Source organism: Hipposideros armiger, unplaced genomic scaffold (genome assembly GCF_001890085.2).
Source record: "Hipposideros armiger isolate ML-2016 unplaced genomic scaffold, ASM189008v1 scaffold_305, whole genome shotgun sequence".
NCBI lineage: Eukaryota > Metazoa > Chordata > Mammalia > Chiroptera > Hipposideridae > Hipposideros > Hipposideros armiger.
In genome coordinates this window covers 245,678-265,969 of record NW_017731655.1, presented here as the reverse complement: position 1 = coordinate 265,969, position 20,292 = coordinate 245,678, and the positions used below count along the sequence as shown (strand labels likewise).

The 20,292-nt window shown below is 37.3% G+C and overlaps 1 protein-coding gene across 2 annotated transcripts in view; it reads right to left on the bottom strand.

The window, feature by feature from the left end:
• Window positions 1–20,292, bottom strand: part of CRPPA (CDP-L-ribitol pyrophosphorylase A) — a 223,251-nt gene that overhangs the window by 184,876 nt on the left and 18,083 nt on the right. Inside the window, exon 3 of one of the 2 annotated variants that reach the window (XM_019659886.1) lies at window positions 11,507–11,656. The exons of the other annotated variant lie outside the window; for it this stretch is intronic. Coding sequence (XP_019515431.1) covers window positions 11,507–11,656 — 150 coding nt within the window. The remainder of the gene's footprint in view (window positions 1–11,506; window positions 11,657–20,292) is intronic. 2 annotated transcript variants of the gene reach the window in all.

Here is a 20,292-nt window from a genome sequence, read left to right as displayed (position 1 = left end):
AGTGTACCTGCTCACTGCACTGATGTTGAGATTGGTCACACAGATTGACACATAGATTGCTTTGTCCAATAGAATGTGAACAGAAGTGGTAGTGTGCTAGTTCCATGACTATTCCTTATAAAGAATCATATCTTTCCACTTCTTCTCTTGTCATTTCTGTCGCTGCTATAAGAACTTCCCTAAGCTGGCTGCTGCCCGCTCAGCCTGGGTTCCAGGACAAACACGCAGAGAGCACACCTGAACACAGCCCTCAGCAAGCAGCCATGCATAAAAAGATCAGCCATAACTAGAGACGCCCAGTCAAGCCCAGCCTAGAGCAACCAACACACAGCCAGCCTGCAGACAGGTAAGCAACCATGCATGATTGTTGTTTCACGCCCTGCAGTTCTGGGAATACTTGCACCTAACAGCTAACAAACACTTCTAATAACAGACACTCTATCTACTTGTTAGTTTACATGGGTTGGTTCAACCAAACTTCCCACTGACCTTTTGAGATAGATACCACTTTCAGCCTTATATAAGAAAACTGAAATTGACAGGTCGAATCATCTGCTTACAATCACATAATTAATAAGGGGGAAAATCAAAAATCAAACTCAACCAGTGTAATTTCAAAGTTCTATGGCTCTTTATGACTGTGATAGTATCCCTTCCACTTGGCTTCAGTCTGCTAACGATAGTATCAATAAGTATATCCTTGGTCTATTTCTAGTCTAGTACTGATGAATGTAAACCATTAAAAAAAAAATAAACTAGAGACTGTGTTTTCAGAGTTGTTGTTGCTATTGCTGCCTCTGTTGGGATCAACTTTACCTGGCTGAAAATGCAACAGAATGGTACCAAACCTAGACACCACTTTAAGTGATATCACTGTTTTATCTTCCAGAAAATACAGAGACAAGAAGCAAGCTGCTACATGAGAAAAAACATTTTTACTACTTATGATTTATTATTTTTAAAAATTTAAACTCAATTCCATTTTTACAAGAGTATCATACTGAAAATAATATATTATTCTCGGGTGACATTTATAAGTACAGAATTGTATAGCAACAATGTCCTTTTGGAAAAGAAAATACGATGGCGAGAATGTTCTTTGTAGAAATAAAACAGAATTTAATACATTCCTTCATCTAAATCAATAAAGCCATTTATATTTGTATAAAAAGTGAAATTTATTTAAAATGCAGCATCAATGTATATATAGTTCAACTCCTTTTCACATCATACAATGCTGCTTTATATATCACCAGGACATGATATAACATGACTTATAATATGGTTGAAAACAAAGAGCATTTATGTATGCCACAATCCATAAGAATCAGGTATGCAATAAGTAGTCTAGCCTACTTCTAATGAAAGGAAAAAAATCTGTGACTCCCTGATACTCTTAATTCCATTTAATATTTTGTGGTAGGGAGCACACAAGACTGCACAAAATGATGTAACCTATCTTTATCAGCCAAAGAGGCTTTGGACACTTTTCTTTTTTTTTAAATTTACAAAGCAACTTGAGATTACTTTAAGAGAAAGGAGGGGGAAAAAGTCTGGCCAGAGTTCCTTAAAAGTAAGTGATTTTTAGAAATGGAGAACATAAAAAATTTCCTTGCAGTTTTATTACTACCTTAAAGACTATTATGGCTAAGAAAAGGGTGTGTTTCCAAAAAAGGAATTTACTGTCATTAAATGCATAACTTAATAGGATTTTTCCTGAACCTCCTCACTGAACTATAGCCATCAGAAAATAATAGAGTTAGTCATCCAATTTATTTCTTCTATTTCAAATACACTTATTCCCTTAAGGTATGTACTGTGTCAAAAACATACTCAACAGTGAGACTAAGCCACGAGGTTAAACCAAAAAGATGAAAACCATACAGATAAAAAGACAGACAATATGCTAACAAAAAATGTACCGCTGAATACACTCTCAATGAACCAGCTAAGGAAATAGTCTCTAGTCTTTTCATTCTGGGTTACCAAAACTTATTTAAAAGGACATTTATATAAGTAATTATACTTTTCATAGTCAAGTGTCATCTAAATATATGAGAATAAAGCATGTCCTTGTAACAAGCAGTTGCAGGAAACTAACAGGTACTGTAAGCAGGCTGCAAATTTTATCTTGTTTTTGGCATTAGATATTAATCCTGTGCGAGTACCTTGACTCCTTAACTATGAAATAGGATTTTCATCTAGCAGTTACTCTGCCTTCCATCCAGTGGGTACTCACTGAACTGGTTTCCTTTTCCTTTTGCTTAAATCAAAATTTTCACATTAATTTAAATAAGAAAGTATATCCTCGGGTGAGGCCCAAGAGGACATTTTAAATTACAGTTTCAAGTGACCTAACAGCCTTAAAAAGGCAGGTGTACTCCTCCCCGGTCAATCTCCGCAAAATACAAACTCTCGACTCACAGGGAAGTCAGGGACAGATGAAAACGCATGGTCACAGTGCAAGCTTAGGCACAACAGACGCCCACAAGAAAACTGCAATCAAAGCAAAGAGCAAGCGGCTCTAAATCAAGTACAGGGGTTTAGCCCTTGTTCAATAAATACAGTCTACTCTTTAATGGCCATGGATACATTTTAAAGTAAGAAATATATCATCGAATAGAAGTGGTATATGGCTAAATATGTTTTCATTCTATAAGCTAAAAGATCAATTCTTACTGGATCTTTACATACAAAGGCCAATATTTCTGTCATTGAGATGTACCTCTGTTCCCCCCAGCCCAACTGCACTTATTTAAGTCTGAAATCTCTTTCAAAGCAAGTGCTTCTTCTATAACACAATTTAAAATATCTTTTGTAGTGATTCATCTGATAAACGACTTTACCACTATACCTCCTCATATACTTTAACTCCATCAGTTCAGTCTGTTTGGTCTGTATTAATAGCTCATGGCAGTTTATGCTCATTTAACCAACCAAATGACCACCGGCTGTCTTTTCAATCTCTACTCAGTTTTGTTTTGTTTTGGTTTGGTTTTTTCCAGATAATCATTGCCTTACCCGACCCTTTACCTGTTTCTGAATCATAAAATCTGAGTTAGGAAGAATTTTAGATTATATAGTCCAAATCCTTCATTTACTGGCCTGAATATGAGCCCAGAGAAATTAAAAGCTTATGCCCATTATTCTTCAAGGTCACTGAGCTAGAAACAAAATCAGGGCATTTTGGACTCTCAATGTCATCATTATCTCTCACCCCTTCCATCATGAGGGAACAGGCTTGAGGAAAGGAGGTATGAATGTTAGGATGCCCAAGTGGCAGGGCAGGAAGACCCAGCAAAGGGAATACCCACCAGAACGGGGGCTTGAGCAGGCACCTGCTAGGTGTTCATTCAGCATTATGTGTTTACTATGATGACCTCAAGGCACTAAAACCCATTACTGCTTTAGGTATAATAATATTAAAGGAGCAAATGATTGGACCACAGTTATAATGGTAATAATATCTTGCAGGTTTGACAATGTATAGATCCTATCCACACTCAATAACAAAATACAATTGGAACAAGAAAAAAATTACACAGAAAATAATTCCAGGTTACTTCCAAATCTCTCTCAAAATTATGAAACTTAAAGCAAAAAAAAAGTTTATATCAGTAACTACAAGTATTTACTTGGGAAACTTTCCTAGGGACTGAACAAATAGAAACAAAGAACAATGGAATTATTCATAATTTTTAACTTTAATTGATTTTCCACTAGTTCTACCTATTTTCTTCTCAACAACCCAGTAAAGAGTATATGTTTATCCCCTTCGATAGACAAAAATAGCAAGACTCAAAGAAGTGTGTATAGCAAGTTACTAAACAATGAGGAGGTTGCAGAAACTAGCCAAAACTTAGTTGCCTGCTTCTACATTGTTGCTCTTACAACATGATGATTGTGATAGATTGAAAATAGCCACAAATTTGGGTTTTCATTCTCCATAAATACCTGGGCTGGCCTATAACTGCTCTGACCTATAGAATATGGCAGAAGTGATGGTTTTCCAGGTCTGGCCCAGGCTGTACCAAGACTGGCAGCTTCCACGTCGGTCTCTTGGAACCCAGACTATCTTCAAGCTCACTGACCCATTCTTCAATTCCCTGTAGATTACAGCCAATAGATTCACTGTGACTTACCTGTTTTCCTATTTAATAGTTTTGAAATATATACTGGACACTGTATATAATGCATTTTACAAACTACAGATTCAGTTATTTTCCATGGTGTTTCCTGGGAAATGGTACTCCTAAAAAGTGGTCCTTCTAGAATACTGATGAAAAGCCAGCGGCGTTGACCAATTCCCTTTAACATGGCAAGACTCAAATTCGAAACTCCGTCTCCCCTGGGGTGAGCAGCTGCTGACCAGCTTGTTTGGGCTTCCAGGTGATGGTTTCCCCTGGGTCCCTTGGAATATTGCCCCATACACACACAGTTCAGGAGTCAGCAAAGTCTTGGGGGGATTTTATATGCACATATCAGACCTCCCACTTCTGTGCCTCCCTACATTCTGGAATATGGCCCCCAATTCCCAAATTCCCTTGGCAGCCCCACATTCTAGCCTCTGGAGTCTCAGGACAAAAAAAAGGATAATAGCTTTCTGCATTGCCACTACAGGGACTGAGAAGTGATCTCAGGGGAAAAAAACCAAAAAACTGTATGTATCATTCAGCATTTAGCCAGGAGTCATAAACTGCACAATTTGAACAAAAGAAAGATATAATATACAGTACTGCTGACTATGCACCATGGATTCACTAAGAATGAATAAAACAGAACTCTAAAAAAAAAAATACTAAATTAGAGAGGAAATGCCCAAGGAAGGAAAAAAATGCCAAGAAGTGGGGCCCTCTCTCAAAGGCTGAGATTCAAACCTCACTGGAGAAGATATGACTACGGCCCACTGGACAGTGAAGTTTAATGTCTTGACTGGGGCCAGAGATGGTGCACAGTCAACCGTCCAAGGCTGGTGTGTCAGAAACCATGGGGGAGGCCTCACAAAGGGGGACCTCCTGCTGGATGGCCTCAGGCCTGAGGCTGATGAAAGAGAGTTGCCGACAAGGAATGACAAGCTGGAAGCCTACTGTTGAAATGCCAAGAAACCAAGGCTGGCAGGCACAGAACCAGAGTCAAGGACTGGTAAACAAGAAAGCCTCCACCAGGTGTCAGCAGGCAGAAGCTGGCAGGCACGGACCTCGCAGGCCAGAACTAGCATCAAACGCTTGCTAAAGAGTGAATGGCATTGAGTGCCACAGACATATGCCGATGGCAGTTGTGGAGTGAGCAGGGACAAAAACATACCAGAACCAGGAAGAAAAACCCCTTCCTCTGGCAGTGTTCCTTTAGCATCCTCCACTGATGGAGCTTAAAATTTTTTGGCAAAGGAAAAATGTCCAATGGATCCAGTGAGGCAGTGAAAAGTCGATTTAGAGCTGAGCGGCACACCATCTAAATGCGGACCTTCCCCACCATGACTCCCTTCTTTGAAGGGTTGAATCCCTTCTAATTTTTGCCTACTTTTGGTCACCATTCACTGCCGTATATACATATACATATATATCATATCTCTCTGGATAAATGTCTCTGTCTCGCTCAATAGACATAGATAGATATCAGAGTTTATAATAGTTTATATTTTTACCCACTGGAAGGTTGGTTGTTCGGGCAATTCTGTCATTGCCAGGAGACCATGCCCTGAGAAATAATTTGACACAAAATCTACATAATACAGTAAGTCCTCACTTAATCGATAGGTTCTTGGAACTGTGGCAAAACGACATGTAACGAAACAACTTTTACCATAGACTAAATGATATTAACAAAAGTTAAGCTCCTACGTCATCTCATCAACATTATAACAAAATGATGTTATTCAAGGACCTGCCATACTGTAAGCAGGGACCTAGTATCTGTATTGCGTTTCAGACTATCTTCTGAGAGGTTTATGAAGTATATGGCCATCTTGACATTCGACAGTGCACACAAATTTTACTAACAATAAATTCTTGTCCAAAATATTCTCAGTGAAAAAACTGATTTCCAATAGTCCTAAAAAAATTTAGAAGAAAGTGAGTTTCTTCAAAAGCATGTGGCAATATCTCCTTTAATTGCCCAGATAATGCTGAACTACCATATTTCCCCATGTATAACACGCACCCTTTTTCAAAAAATGTGGGGCCTAAAAACTGGGTGCGTCTTATACAGTGGTTGTAGATTTCAAATGCCATAGATGGAACTGAGGACGAGGCAATATATGAAGACAGTGATTCATCATCAGACACAGATGAGGACAAGCTAATGGTTGGGAGTTTTGACAGTGAGGAGGAATCGTATAAATTTTATGATGAATAAAACTTTAGTTCAATAACTTTATGTAATACATTTTTTTTCAAATTTCAGGCCCCCAAATTAAGGTGTGTCTTATACATGGAAGTGTCTTATACATGGGGAAATATGGTATATCTCTAGCTAATATTTGGAAATATCAAACTTTTTCAAGATATTAATGCCTGCAAATAATAATGTCCATAAAATAATGTCAAACTTTGAAAGCATGTGTAGAGAAATGATTAAAATTTTATCTGTTAAAAGTCCATAATGTTTAAATACATGTTGAAGGGTGCATAGTTAGATGGGTTGAATCCCGCAGTACTATTTCAGAACTGATTACTCTCTATAAGAAAGATGGTTCCTAAACATGCCAGGTTTAATATTAGTAGTTAATAATTAATTATGTTATTAGACGTGACTTTTCAATATTCTAGGCAGCAGATATAAAACAAAACCCTGCCCCAACCATTTAACCCTCTGTGGGGCGCAACTGATCTCACAGATTGTTTTGAATCTCTGTTGATTTTTATACTGAATTTATGTAATAAACATACATTGTTTTTACTATGTGGCAAATTAAAATTTCACTCTGAATAAATAATAAGCATGCTTACATGTTATTTTCATTCATTTTCAATTTAAATAAATAAAATCATACACGCATTTAGTAGATGCATTGTGCCCAAACTTGTAACTTTTGCACTGCACCCAGCGGTTAAAAGCAAAACTTTACCTCTAATTCTTTTGGCAACACTTTGAGAAACATCCAAGAAGAAAGCTATATTTCAAACTCAAACAACTTTGCACCAAATACCACATAAATTTATTACTTTTTAAACACATGTGTATCTTCTAAAAATGTGTTATTTTCTAAACAAGGTAAAACAATAATTTAGCAATGGTGAAAAACAGTTAAGAGTTGCTTGTACAATATATAACTGGACACAGCATGGACACAACCACATAGTTGAATTAGATGATGGGTTAGTCTAGAGAACAGGGCCACTGTACGTGATACGTGATAAGGGGTTACAGAAATTAGACCTCACACAGTTGTGTCTCTGGGGAAGGTGTGGAATGGAAGGGCAAGTTGAAGATCAGAGAAGACATCATTGACTAGTCAATCATGCCAGACAAGCACATCTAGCCACCAAAGGGAGACCCTGAAGGGAAAGCCATGGAGAGGTCTGTGGGAAACAGTTACATCTGTGTAGCTACTGCCTCCGTGGGTCCCCAGCCCAGTATCTGGTGATGAACCAGGGCTAGTGATAGCCAACAGGGCTAGCCATCAGGAAGACAAGCTAACTGGTGGAGCAAGATGGCGAGGACAGGTTGGAACCCACCAGGTAGCTTTGTGTCCATTGGTCACCTCATCTGACAGAAAAAAAGACCTTTGGAGAAGGTCTTCTGCTTCACTTCAGCCATTTAAATCTCACTCTATTGCTCTTTGGGTCAATCTAACAGAAAAAAAAAATTTAGATCCCCAATTTAACCAAGCTGACACAGCAACAGCCACTACAGATGAATAGCACATAATTCAGATATACACAGAATTTTCATTAATTCATCAGCTTCACACAATATGGAAGAAAAGTGTGAATAAAGTTACATGAATTTGAAAATCCATATTTGTTCATGATAAGATATAGCCTCAAAAGAGCTCACCATACTTTCTCCATCATTCTGTAATTTTTCTAAAGTAAAAGAGCCTCAAATAGGAGTTGAAGTTATTGGATCTGCCCAGGAAATCAGTTTTGTTTTGGCCATAAACTGCTAAAGCTACCACGCTGATGCTAATGCATACATTACACAAATTAACATAAAAGGCCAAAGGACTAAATGAGATCAAAATTTATTTCACCATCTGATTCTGGATGAACCCATAGCTCACAGGGTTTCCTTTAGCATTCAAGTAAATCGAAAAGATTTTTTCATTTGGAACCTTATTTCTTCCCCCTAAATAACAGCATCTCTGCTAGTACACATAACAGTCCATGATGTGATCATGGAATTGCTTGGTAATCTGCAGCTCTGTCATCCTTGGAAGAGAAGGAATTAGAGGATTGCCTGGGTACCAATGTCTGCCAGCTCTTGCCACACACAAAGCCTGGAATTTGACGGTCAGTTACGTGTAATTCTTCAGGGTCCATCTGTTTAACTTCAAACTCCTGCCCTCTCTTGACTGTCCTCCAAAAGTTAGTACCTACTTTGAGATGCAAAGTCCTGCAGTAAAAAACCAAGAAGAGGAAATACTATGTCTCTCAGTTCATTTCTATGTATATTAAAAAGCAGCTTTCCTTGCCAAATTATGTAACAAAGAGATCAGGATTTTAGAAGATAAAACAAAAAGCCCTTGACAGCTCCAAGAGTTTCTTCTGACTGCCTCATACAACAGGATAGTGTTTCCGTTGTACGCCTCTTCCCATGCATTCCATTCCCCACCTTTAACTTTCTTACCAGAAAAACACAAACATACAAGATATTTCCAGTAATCTCCCAGACTGAAAAGAAATTTTCCCAGGATCTTATTTTTCCAATTCAATGCCATGAATGCAGCATAAACCACAGAGAGAAAGTTTAACAACTCTATTATTTTTTATGTCCTCTCTATAGTATGATCTGTGTCCTCTGTTTGCCTCATCTTTTGTTTGCTTTCTGCTGTTCTTATAGACACTTATAATTGACTTGCATCCAATTGCATTTTTAAAAAATTTTCTAACAAAGGTAAAGACAGATGTTCATATCTTATTAAGACACAGTTCCTAGAGAACAAGTGTGACCTAGGTAAGACCATGAAACATATAGGTAGAATGTTTTTCTAAGATTTCTATACTATGTCCAGTTTTCTACTCCATAGTATATACAGAAAATAGATTCATAGCCTTATGGAAGAGCATTCCATATTTTATACTATAAAAAGTCAGTATGGTTTTTTAAATTCTCACAATATGTATTAAATATCTAAATTTGAGGCCCTGTGCTAGATAATGATGACAGAAGGGAGAATAAAAGGGAAATAAGGCTAGAGTCAGTGATATCAAACAATGCATTATCACCGAAAATAGCCAAAACAATCTTGAGAAAGACCAAAGAAGTAGGAGGTCTCACATCTCCTGATTTCAAAACTTAACTATAAAACTACAGTAATTAAATCAGTACAGTGCTGGCACAAAGACAGACATATACACCAATGGAACAGAATTGGCAGCCCAGAAATAAACCCCTGCATGTACAGCCAAATAATTTTTAACAAGGGCTTAGATAACATTCAACGGGGAAACGACAGTCTTTTCAACAAATGGCACTTGAAAAACTGAACAGCCACGTGCCAAAATCATGAAACTGATCTCTTAACTAACACAATATACAAAAACTAACTCAATATGAAACAAAGACATAAATGTAAGAGCTAAAATTATAAATTCTTAGAAGAAAACACAGGGGTAATCTTCATGACATTTACTTTGGCAATGATTTCTTGGCTATGATACCAAAAGCACAGGCAACAAAGCTTTAAAAAATAGATAAAGTAGACCATATAAAAATGAAAGAATTTTACACATCCGAGGACACTATCAACAAAGTGAAAAGGCAATCCATGAAATGGGAGAAAATGTTTGCAAATTATGTATCAGATAAGAGGTTAATATCCAGAATATAAAAAGAACGCCTACAACTCAACAACAAATTTTAATTTTAATGGGTAAAGGATTGGAATAGACATGTCTCCAAAAAGATACATAACTGGCCAATCTGTACACATTGTACACAAATGGTCTCCTTCCTACAGATACAACTTTTTGATTAAAAATATAATTTACCAACAAGTTTGAAAATGTCAATGAAACAGATTAAGTTGGAGAAACTGGAAACCTATATTGTTGTAGGAATGCAAAGCAGTGCTATGAGATGTCACCTCACACCAGTTAGGATGGCTATTACCTAAATAGAAGAGTTTTTTGGAAGGAAAAATACAAACAGCTTTGTATGAGCCTATCTGGATATGTCACACATTGCTCCTGGTATACAGCAATTTCTGTCAAATAAAAACATTATGGTGTGTCCTCATCCACCTTATTCACCAGATCTGGCATCATGCGACATCTGGCTCTACCCCAAAGTCAAAATGATTTAGGACATTGAGGCAGCCACAACAGCGCAACTAAAGACACTCACAGAAGAGGACTTCCAGAACTGCTTCAGAAAGTGTTTGAAGTGAGGGGGGGTTTTTGAGGGGAATCCATGAAATGTGTCTTTTACTGTAATAATTTGTTTTAATTTAAACATCGACTGTATTGTTTGATCACATCTCGTACAACCTACCAAGACTGAATCAGGAAGAAATAGAAAATCTGAACAGACTGGTTACTAGTAAAGAGATAGAATCGGTGATCAAAAACCTCCCAACAAAGAAGAGTCCAGGACCAGATGGCTTCACTGGGAAATTCTACCAAACATTTAAAGAACAATTAATGACATTCCTTCTCAAACTTTTCCAAAAAATAGAAGAGAAGAGCACAATTACAAAGTCATTTTACAAGTCCAGCATTACCCTGATACCAAAATCAAACAAGGACACTACAAGAAAAGAAAGTTACAAGCCAATATTCATAATAGCCAAGGTATGGAAACCACCTAAGTACACATGAATTGGTAAAGTAAATGTGACACACACACACACACACACACGCGCGCGCGTGCGCGCACACACATACACACACACACACACACACATTCATCAAAGTTATATCAAAACCCCAAAATGATGCTATAAACAAGAATGACGCATCTAAAACACAGAACACAGATAATTATTTTTGTGACCAACCCAATATACACCTTGGACACCAAGTCTCTAATGGGCTTCTCTGGGGAAAAACATCGCACACATGTTGCTGCATTTTCATCGCTGGGGGGAAGATAGTCTTTGAGTTATCCTTCAGAGGAGGGCGAGAGTATAAGAAAGGCTGCACATGGATTCCTCCAGACTCTTCCTGGATCTCTTCCTCATATGATCCAGCTGTGCATCCTCACTACTTCACCATAATCAATTTTAACCACAAGAATAAATATATGCTGAGTCCCATGAGTTCTTCTAGCAAATCTCCAAATACAGGGGTGGTCCTGGGAACCCCTAACACAGCAACTTTTTCAAATAACCCAGAATTCTTACCCGCTGATATGCTTCATAGATCACATCAAATAGAAAAGCCTGTGGCATTTCACTTGCTCTGTGTCTGGCACGTTCTAGCGAATGGTCTAAACAACCATCAGCAGATGGACTGATGACAGTAGATACAAGAGGTCGAATTGCTCCTGCTGCCTAAATAACAAACAAACAAAAAGAGGGAAATGACACATTTATTTCACCTACAGAATATTTTAAAGTGAACTTCTGAACTCTAGATCTCATTTTTGAAAGCAGATCTTATTCATACCTCAAGAAAGTATTTGAGCAAGTATAGATATGGTTCGTAAATCAAATCATTTCACATCAAAAACCAATCTCATATTATAGTGCTATGTACTAAGAAGTAAAAATGTTTTCTTCATTACAGGTTCAAAATCCTTTTTATCACAGGCTACTGAAGTCCAAGAACTAAAAAAAGGATGCAAAGATACAATTGGGTATTGCCTGAATATGGGACGGAGAAAGAGAGAAACTATGATGAAAGCACTGAGAATGGATTATACATGAATTACTAATTAGTGTGCCTTCCAAAGCTTTAATTTCCACAATAGATAATTAAAGGAAACAGACATATTCCCTAAGATACCCAAAATAAGACTCAATAACAACCCGAGTAACAATGAATTTATGTCTTGCTTTAATTCCTGTGAAAAACAGTTCCCTTCAAACAAAGCCTTAGTACAATGCTCTCTCAGGCAAAATATCCATTTAAATCAATTGTTCTGATGAAAGCTCTGTCTCATTAATTGATGCATCTAAACTTTATCTTTAATACGGTCTCATTGTAATATAGTCTTAAAGGTCATTACCAGACAGCTACCTTGGTGAAGTAGCCTTAAAATACAGTTCCTATGGTAGGCAATTAACCAAACCTCCTAACATGGATGTCCTATCTTTCACATAATTATCACATGAGGATTACAACACATGAAACCAATGCAGAAATACAAGAAATTTGGTCTTAAAATCAATATCTGAGCAAGCTAATCAATCCATGAACTAGTTTACAAAAGCCAAGTGATTGGCTAAAAATCAAAGCTAATGTATGAACCAAGTAGCCAGTTTACAAACTGTGTCACCATTCCCATTGACTCAAGTAAAAATGTGGAGCCTCAGCACAAAAAGCAAAAGGGACAGAGGTTGACAGGGGTAGAATGATGTCCAAGTAGGTGAAACATAGGTAGAACAAGCCCAACTGGTGAAGCCCAACACCTATCAGCAGGGATTAGAAGACAAGACAGGAAAGAAACACACGGGCACATGAGTATACACACGCAGTGTTTTTTAAGAAAAAAACTTACATTTACATCACAACGACTTATATGCAATTTTATGCCAGTGAAAATTATGAAGTAAAAATTTATAAGAGAACATGAGACATATAAAATGTCAGCATAAGGAGCTCTGCAGATTCTCTCCCCACAAAACAACTACAACTAGTGGAAAGTATTTTTTAAAAACACCCATTTAAAAGCTTTTGAAATTTGTCCTAAGGGCATTCAGCAAATTAAGAAACACTTATTCAAGAAAATCTACTAAATCTTGATAAGAACAAAGAAAGCCTGTGGTACTTGAGTTATGATGTTTCTTCCCTCAATCCACACCCAGTTTAGTGTGATTGAAGTTCCTCTCAGAATAACTATGTCAAAAGAGGCGGGGGGGGGCCTCGAAAAGGGGCAGGGGGGGGTCCTCCCTCTCACCCTAGCTCCCAGTGGGAGAAGCAAAATGCTAACATTTTCCATCTCACCCAGCTCCATGTCACAGAGGCTAAATTACAGGCAACTGTGCCTAAGAGGTTGGAGACTCCTTTCCTCCATCTATAGGGTGAGGATCTGCCCCAAGGAATGGCAGGCAGAAAATACTGGGACCAAATCACCTTTGCCCCAGATCACACATAGTGCACAGGTTTTACACCAGGTGGGGGGAAAAGGGAAGATAAGAGTCTCCTAATCCCCCCATGCAGTGCCCTGCTCATGAAGGAGGGGCGTCACTCTGAAAGAAACAAGACAGCATGGTCACCCACAGCTCCAAAGGAGCGGTGCAGAGATTTTTCACAAGGCCAGCGACAGGCTCGATGAACAGAGAGCTGTAAAGCTCTCCCCAGGGAATTCACTTTATTTGGAAGAGTGTAAGTGTAAGCCTAAGTGCACTCTTAAAAGAAAAGATATGATCATGGTAAGAAAATAAGAGGACGCTGGTAACTACATGAAATGAAAAATGCTAAACTGTAAACCCACTAGTTTACCAGAGACAAGGAGGAAAAGAGATAGCTAACAAGAGCACCCCTGGAAGCAGAGCAAACCTCAAATACTGACCTCAAACACTACCCCTGCAAAGGGGCCAGGACTTATTTGGATCCGACTGTAGAGCAATATATGCCCTGATGTTGTTGCTCCCCACCAATATCCAAAGAAGAGTAATTCAGGCATAAAATGGGGCTTATCAGTTGGGTGTGATATTAACAGAGGCAGACAGTATAACAGAGGTCAAAGAAAGATAATCAAAGAGAGCCCTGCTAAAACCACTGTCATCCCAACACATGCCCAACACTGTGCCCTCTGAGAAGTGACATTGAAGGCTTCACCCTGTAGAGGAAAAGACTTCACTAAAATAGACCCGCAAAGTCGCAAACAATTAAGCAAACAATAACAAGTCCTGGGACGTGGAAAAGAGAGAATCAGTATCTGAAATTGACAAGATACATTATCTAAAATACCGAGTTTATCAAAAAATTGAGACGCAATTAACCAAACGTGTAAACTATACAAAAGTTAAAAAAAATAAAATTAAAAAAAAGCAAGCAACAGAAACTGGCTGTGAGAAAGCCCGGATGTCACATTTAGATAAAGACTTCAAATCAACTATTATAAATATGTTCTAAGAACTAAAGAAAATCATCATTTAGGAAGTAAAAGTATGATGAAACTATTATTAATATTAAGACAGATATTTTTAAAAACTAAATAGAGTTTCTAGAGTTCAAATTTATAATAACGAAAATGAATAAATTTCCCACAAAGAAAAGCCCAGGCCCAGAAGCTTCATAGATAATCATATTTACCCATGTATAAGACACACCTTAATTTGGTGGCCTGAAATTTGAAAAAAAAAATGTATTACATAAAGTTATTGAACTCAAGTTTTATTCGTCATAAAACTCATACAACTCCTCATCACTGTCAAAACTCCCAACCATTAGCTTGTCCTCATCTGTGTGATGACGAATCACTGTCTTCATATATTGCGTCTCATGGCCTTCTTCTGCCGTGGCGTTTTCAGTAGGGTTTCTTCTTCCTGTAGCCAGTCTCAGATTGTTTTCTCAGTTGGAGGAGGACCAAACTTATGTTCAGCAGCACGATTTCCATTCACTTTTTCAAACTGGATCACTTTTAACTTGAATTCAGCACTGCACAAAAATCTTTTCTGAGTCATTTCTGGGCAGAACGTGGCAAAACGTAACCTACCGTGATATACCAGTAACAAGTGCAAAACAATGATCGCAAAGACAACAAGTGTAAAAAAGTGGGAAATGCAAGTAAAAATATCTACAACCACTGTATAAGTCGCACCCAGTTTTTAGACCCCCAATTTTTCGTAAAAGGGTGCATCTTATACATGGGAAAATATGGTAATTATATAAAAAATGTGGGGTTTTTTCCAAATACCAATTCCTCACACTATTCCAAAAAATAGGAAAGAACACTTCCCAACTTATATTACAAGACTAGTATTACCCTAATACCAAAACCAGACAAAGACATAACAAAAAAATAAAACTATAGACTAATATACCTGATGAATACAGATGCAAAAATTTTCAGCAAAATACTAACAAACCACATATGGCAACATATAAAAAGTTTTATGCACCATAACCAAGTGGAAGTATCCCAGGAATGCCAAGGGGGTTCAACATGACAAAATCAATTTAATACACCAACTTCACAGAATAAAGGACAAAACACATGAACATCTCAATAGATGCAGAAAAAGCATTTGACAAAATCCAACAAGCCTTCATGAAAAAAAGCACACAATAAATTAGGAACAGAAGAGAGCTTGCTCAACCTGATAAAGGATATCTATGAAAAACCCACATCATACATAATGGTGAAAATCTGAATGTTTTCTCTTTAACATGAAGCCATAAGAAGGATGTCCACTATCACCACTTGTACTTGAAGTTCTAGTCAGGGAACTTAGGCAAGAATATCTAATAAAAGGCATCCCCAAAATATAAAACTATATTTTCAGATGACAAGATCTTGTATGTAGAAAATCCTAATGAATCCACTATAAACTATTAGAGCTAACAAACAAGTTGAGCAAGAATGCAGAGGACAAGTTCAATATATAAAAATCAACTATATTGGGTTGTCGGAAGAGTCATGACGCATTTTGTCTATGTTTTTCAAAGGTCATTTATGTACATAAAGAACAAAGATTAATCAATGATATATTGCCCATTTTGTTTGATAAACTTTTGCCATCTTTCAGTGAGTTTCATAATTCCTCATTCATAGAAGGACCTGTCTTTATCTGCGAAAAAGTGAACAAGGTGCTGATTTACAACCTCATCTAAATTGAACGCTATACAACGCAAGGAGTTTTGAAGAGAGCGAGACAAGTGGAAGTCTGATGGTGCAAGGTCAGGTGAGTATGGTGGGTGTGGCAACACATCCCATTCAAGCTCCCATAATTTTTGATGGGTGATCAAACTTGTGTGTGGTCTTGCGCTGTCACGATGGAATACAACTCCTTTACAATTAACAAGCTCTGGATGTTTCTGGATGATGGATTCATTCAAACTGTCAAATTGCCAACAGTACACATTTGAATTGATTATTGGTTCCTTGGTAGGTGTTTGAAAAACACGACACCTTTAAAGTCCCACCACACTGAGAGCATAAACTTCCTCTGATGAATGTCTGCTTTCGATGTCATTTGAGGCGAATTATCACATCGGGACCAGGATGGTTTGTGCACCACATTGTTGTAAACAATCCACTTCTCATCACCAGTTATCAGTCGCTTCAAAAGAGGATCGTTTTCCTCACGTTTAATAAGCATATTGCAGATGTTTATATGTGCTGTCCAATGAACTTCTTTGAGTTCATGTGGAACCCCAATATTGAGCTTGCTTACGTATCCCAGCTTCTTCAGGTGGTCGTGAATACTTGAATGGCGGATGTTCAATGTTTTTGCAATCTCTCATGTCGTTAACGTGGGTTTGACTCGATCAATGCCTTTACTTTGTCATCATCAACCTCAGTGGGCCTCCCTGACCAAGGAGCATCATTGAGATCAAAATCACCAGCACGGAATTTCGTGAACCATCGCTGGCACTGACATTCATGTAGAGCATTGTCACTATAAACTTTATGCAACTTTTCAAAGCTTGACACGCGTTCCTCCCTTTATGGAAGTAAAATACAGCAAAAATGCACAGTTCGGTCTTCCATCTTCAACTTGTTGTAAAATCTCCAAACTCAACCAAATCGCTCAATATTTTTTTAGAATGAAGCTAGAACTGTCAGCTGTCAAATGACATAGCAATAACTTAGATGCCAATGACTCTAGAATCCAAAAATGAACTAGTGCCATCTGTCGCAAACATGAGACATGACTTTTCCGAAAACCCAATATTTCCATCTACTAGAATTGAAGAATCTAAAAATGAAATTAAAAGAAAATTCATTACAATAGCTTCAAAAAGAATAAAATACTTAGAGATATACTGAACAAAAATAATGCAAAACTTAAACTCTAAAAACTACAAAAAATTTCTCATCTCTTATGTAAGAGACAACATCTCTACCTCCTTCCTTCTCAAGTACTTCTTTGTTCCAATAGTCTTTCTCTCCTGCCTCATCAATTTTTATGCCTCTACTGGATTACCTCCATCAATATACAAAAATTCTGTGACATCTCCTATCATTGAATCAGCCCTGCTTTGATCATGTCTTCCTCCAGCTAAAACCAAATTTCTCCACATAAGTTCAAAGCAAAACTCTTTGAAAAAATTATCTGTACTACTTCATATCTCCAATTTCTCTCTTCTCCTATGCTCTCTGGAATCCACTTCAATAAGGATTTTATCTCTACAACTCTACAAGAGGACATTTAGCAATGTCACCAGTGACCCCCCCCACATTGCCAAAACCCAGATAGCTCTTTGTCCTCTTGAGATCATTTGTTCACTTGCTTTTCAGAAACAATTCCCAAAGAAATCCTCTCACCTTCCCATACTCTAAATCCTAGATCCTTATTTTCTCATGCTAAACAGTGAAATGTTCCAGAGCTCAGGCCACAGACTTCTCTAGCTACTCTCATTCCATAGGTGACCTCATCAAGCTGCATGGCTTCAAATACCATCTATGTGAGAACTTCCCAATCTATATATGCAGCCTAGGACTTTCTCTTGAACTTTGGACTTGTGCATTCAAATACCTTTTTTAATATCTCCACTCAGATTAAAATATACATCTCAATTGTAACATATTGACATCAAAGTTTTGATCTTACCCATACTGCACACCCCAAACCTGCTCCTCTATAGACTTGCCCATCTACATAAATGTCTATTCTATTCTTCCAGTCATTGTTACCTAAAACCTTGAAGGTCATCATTGATTTCTCTCCACTCCCCTTACTGCCTAGCCAATCCATCAGCAAGCCCCCTCAACTACAAAATATCCCAAATTTGCTCACTTTTCACTGTCTCCCCTGCCACAATCTGACCCAAAGCACCCACCTCCCTCTCTCAGACCCCAAACAAAATCAAAAGCCATAAAGGAAGACATTAGTAATTCTGACTACATTAAAATAAAAATTGCTTGTTCATTACAAAACAGTATTTATACCTTAAAAAAAGGATAAACTGGGAGAAAATAGTTACAAAGCATAAAGCATATGACTGGCAAAGAATTAGTGTCCGAAATGTGTAAATAACTCCTACAAATCATTATTTATTTTAAAAATAGAAACAGGGACAAAAGGATTACATGGGCGATTTATGACAACATATAAACCCCATAAATATATGAAAAGATGTCCAATTTATTAACAAAATGCTAACTTAGACCACAAAGAGAAAGCGTTTTTCACTAATGGGATCAGAAAAAGATATGTCTAACAAAATCAAGTTTGATGGTGAGGATGTGAGGCAACTCCAACTTTTGTTACATACACTATTTGATGACAGTGTAATTTGATACAAGTTTTGAAAATAATTCAGCATTTGGTAAAGCTGATAACCTGCTATACCTTGACTCTAGAAATATCCTTGCACATGTTCACCAGAAGATATGCATGACAATGTTCATGCTAGCAATGTTTGCATTGGCAAAAAATAAAGAAAACAAATATCCATCAACAGTAAATAGATGAATTGTGATAAGCAGTGATCATGAATGATGTATAGCTGCACAGAGTCACATGAATACATTTCCCCAAATATACTGTGCAAAAAATAAATACTGTCAAGATATATGCAAAACATAAGAAAAAAATCATACAAACATGTCCATTATATGTCGATTATGCTTCAAAAAACTAAAGTATAAAAAAATCATAAAAACCTAACAAATGTTGTTTAGGAATACACACCACAAAACTGAAAAGAAAAGTAAGAGAACAATAAAAAAAACCAAGGTCAAGGTAATGTTTATCCATTTGGGAGGCGTAAATAAGATCAGGGCAGAGACACAGTTCCAAAGTGATGGGTAAAGTTCTATTTATTATAGCATGTGGTAGATTTGAAGGTGTACAAAATTCTCTGCATGTTTTTAGTATTTTTAAAAAGAAAATGTCTAAAACATGTATTTATGGACTCTCATTTTTAACTACTTAAAACTAACTTCTCAAGAGCAGAAATCATCCATATTTGAGATGTTATTATGGCAGGATGGGTAAATTCCAAGGATAAGTTGTTTCTTGGCTATGGAAGCCAAAAGATCAAGAAGAAAGGAGTCCAATATGAAGAGAATTGAAAGCACAAGGTGACTACCAGCGTCAGGAGTCTTACCAAACAAAAGGCCCATGAAAAGGGTCACAAGTGAAAAATCACGCATTTGCTGACCCTACATTTCTCTGAATACCATCCACCCAGCTATCTGGTCTAAACAGATATAGAAGAAAGATGTTAATGCCAATAGACATGTATCATAGCTATCTCCATGGTAAGGGACGTTTGTTGAGAAATAAACAAGCAATGAATCCTCACTTCAATGGTCTATCTTGAAATTCAAAGCATCAAAATCATGACACAAGTATGGACAAAGTCGATTAGTTGCCTCCCAAATACAGCGATCTGGGAAGCATGATAACCAAGTTATCAAATGTGCTCTCTCTTTGGGAATTAGCATAATAAGCCCTGAATTGAAGCTTAACCACAGTGATTACTTGCCCCTCAAGCTAATCTATCAAAGTATTTCCACATGTCAATGCATGGAAATGCAAATCATACAATGTGGGATAATGAACCCACCTCCACTGTTCACTTATAAAAGCAAAATTGAACAATACTTATTATCCATCCACATAGCAGGTGCTAACACATATTCCTCCTCCGGCATCTTCATCCAAGCTAATTATGACAATGTTCAACAGAAATCCTCCGACCTTGCAATTACAATTGGGGTTAGCTGAACTGTCTTTATTGAAAGGCTACTTAAGAAATATTTACAGAATTACATCTTCAAAGCTAATCATTAGCAATTATGAGATTTTGAATATTTTTATAATAGAATAATACTTCCAATCTCCGT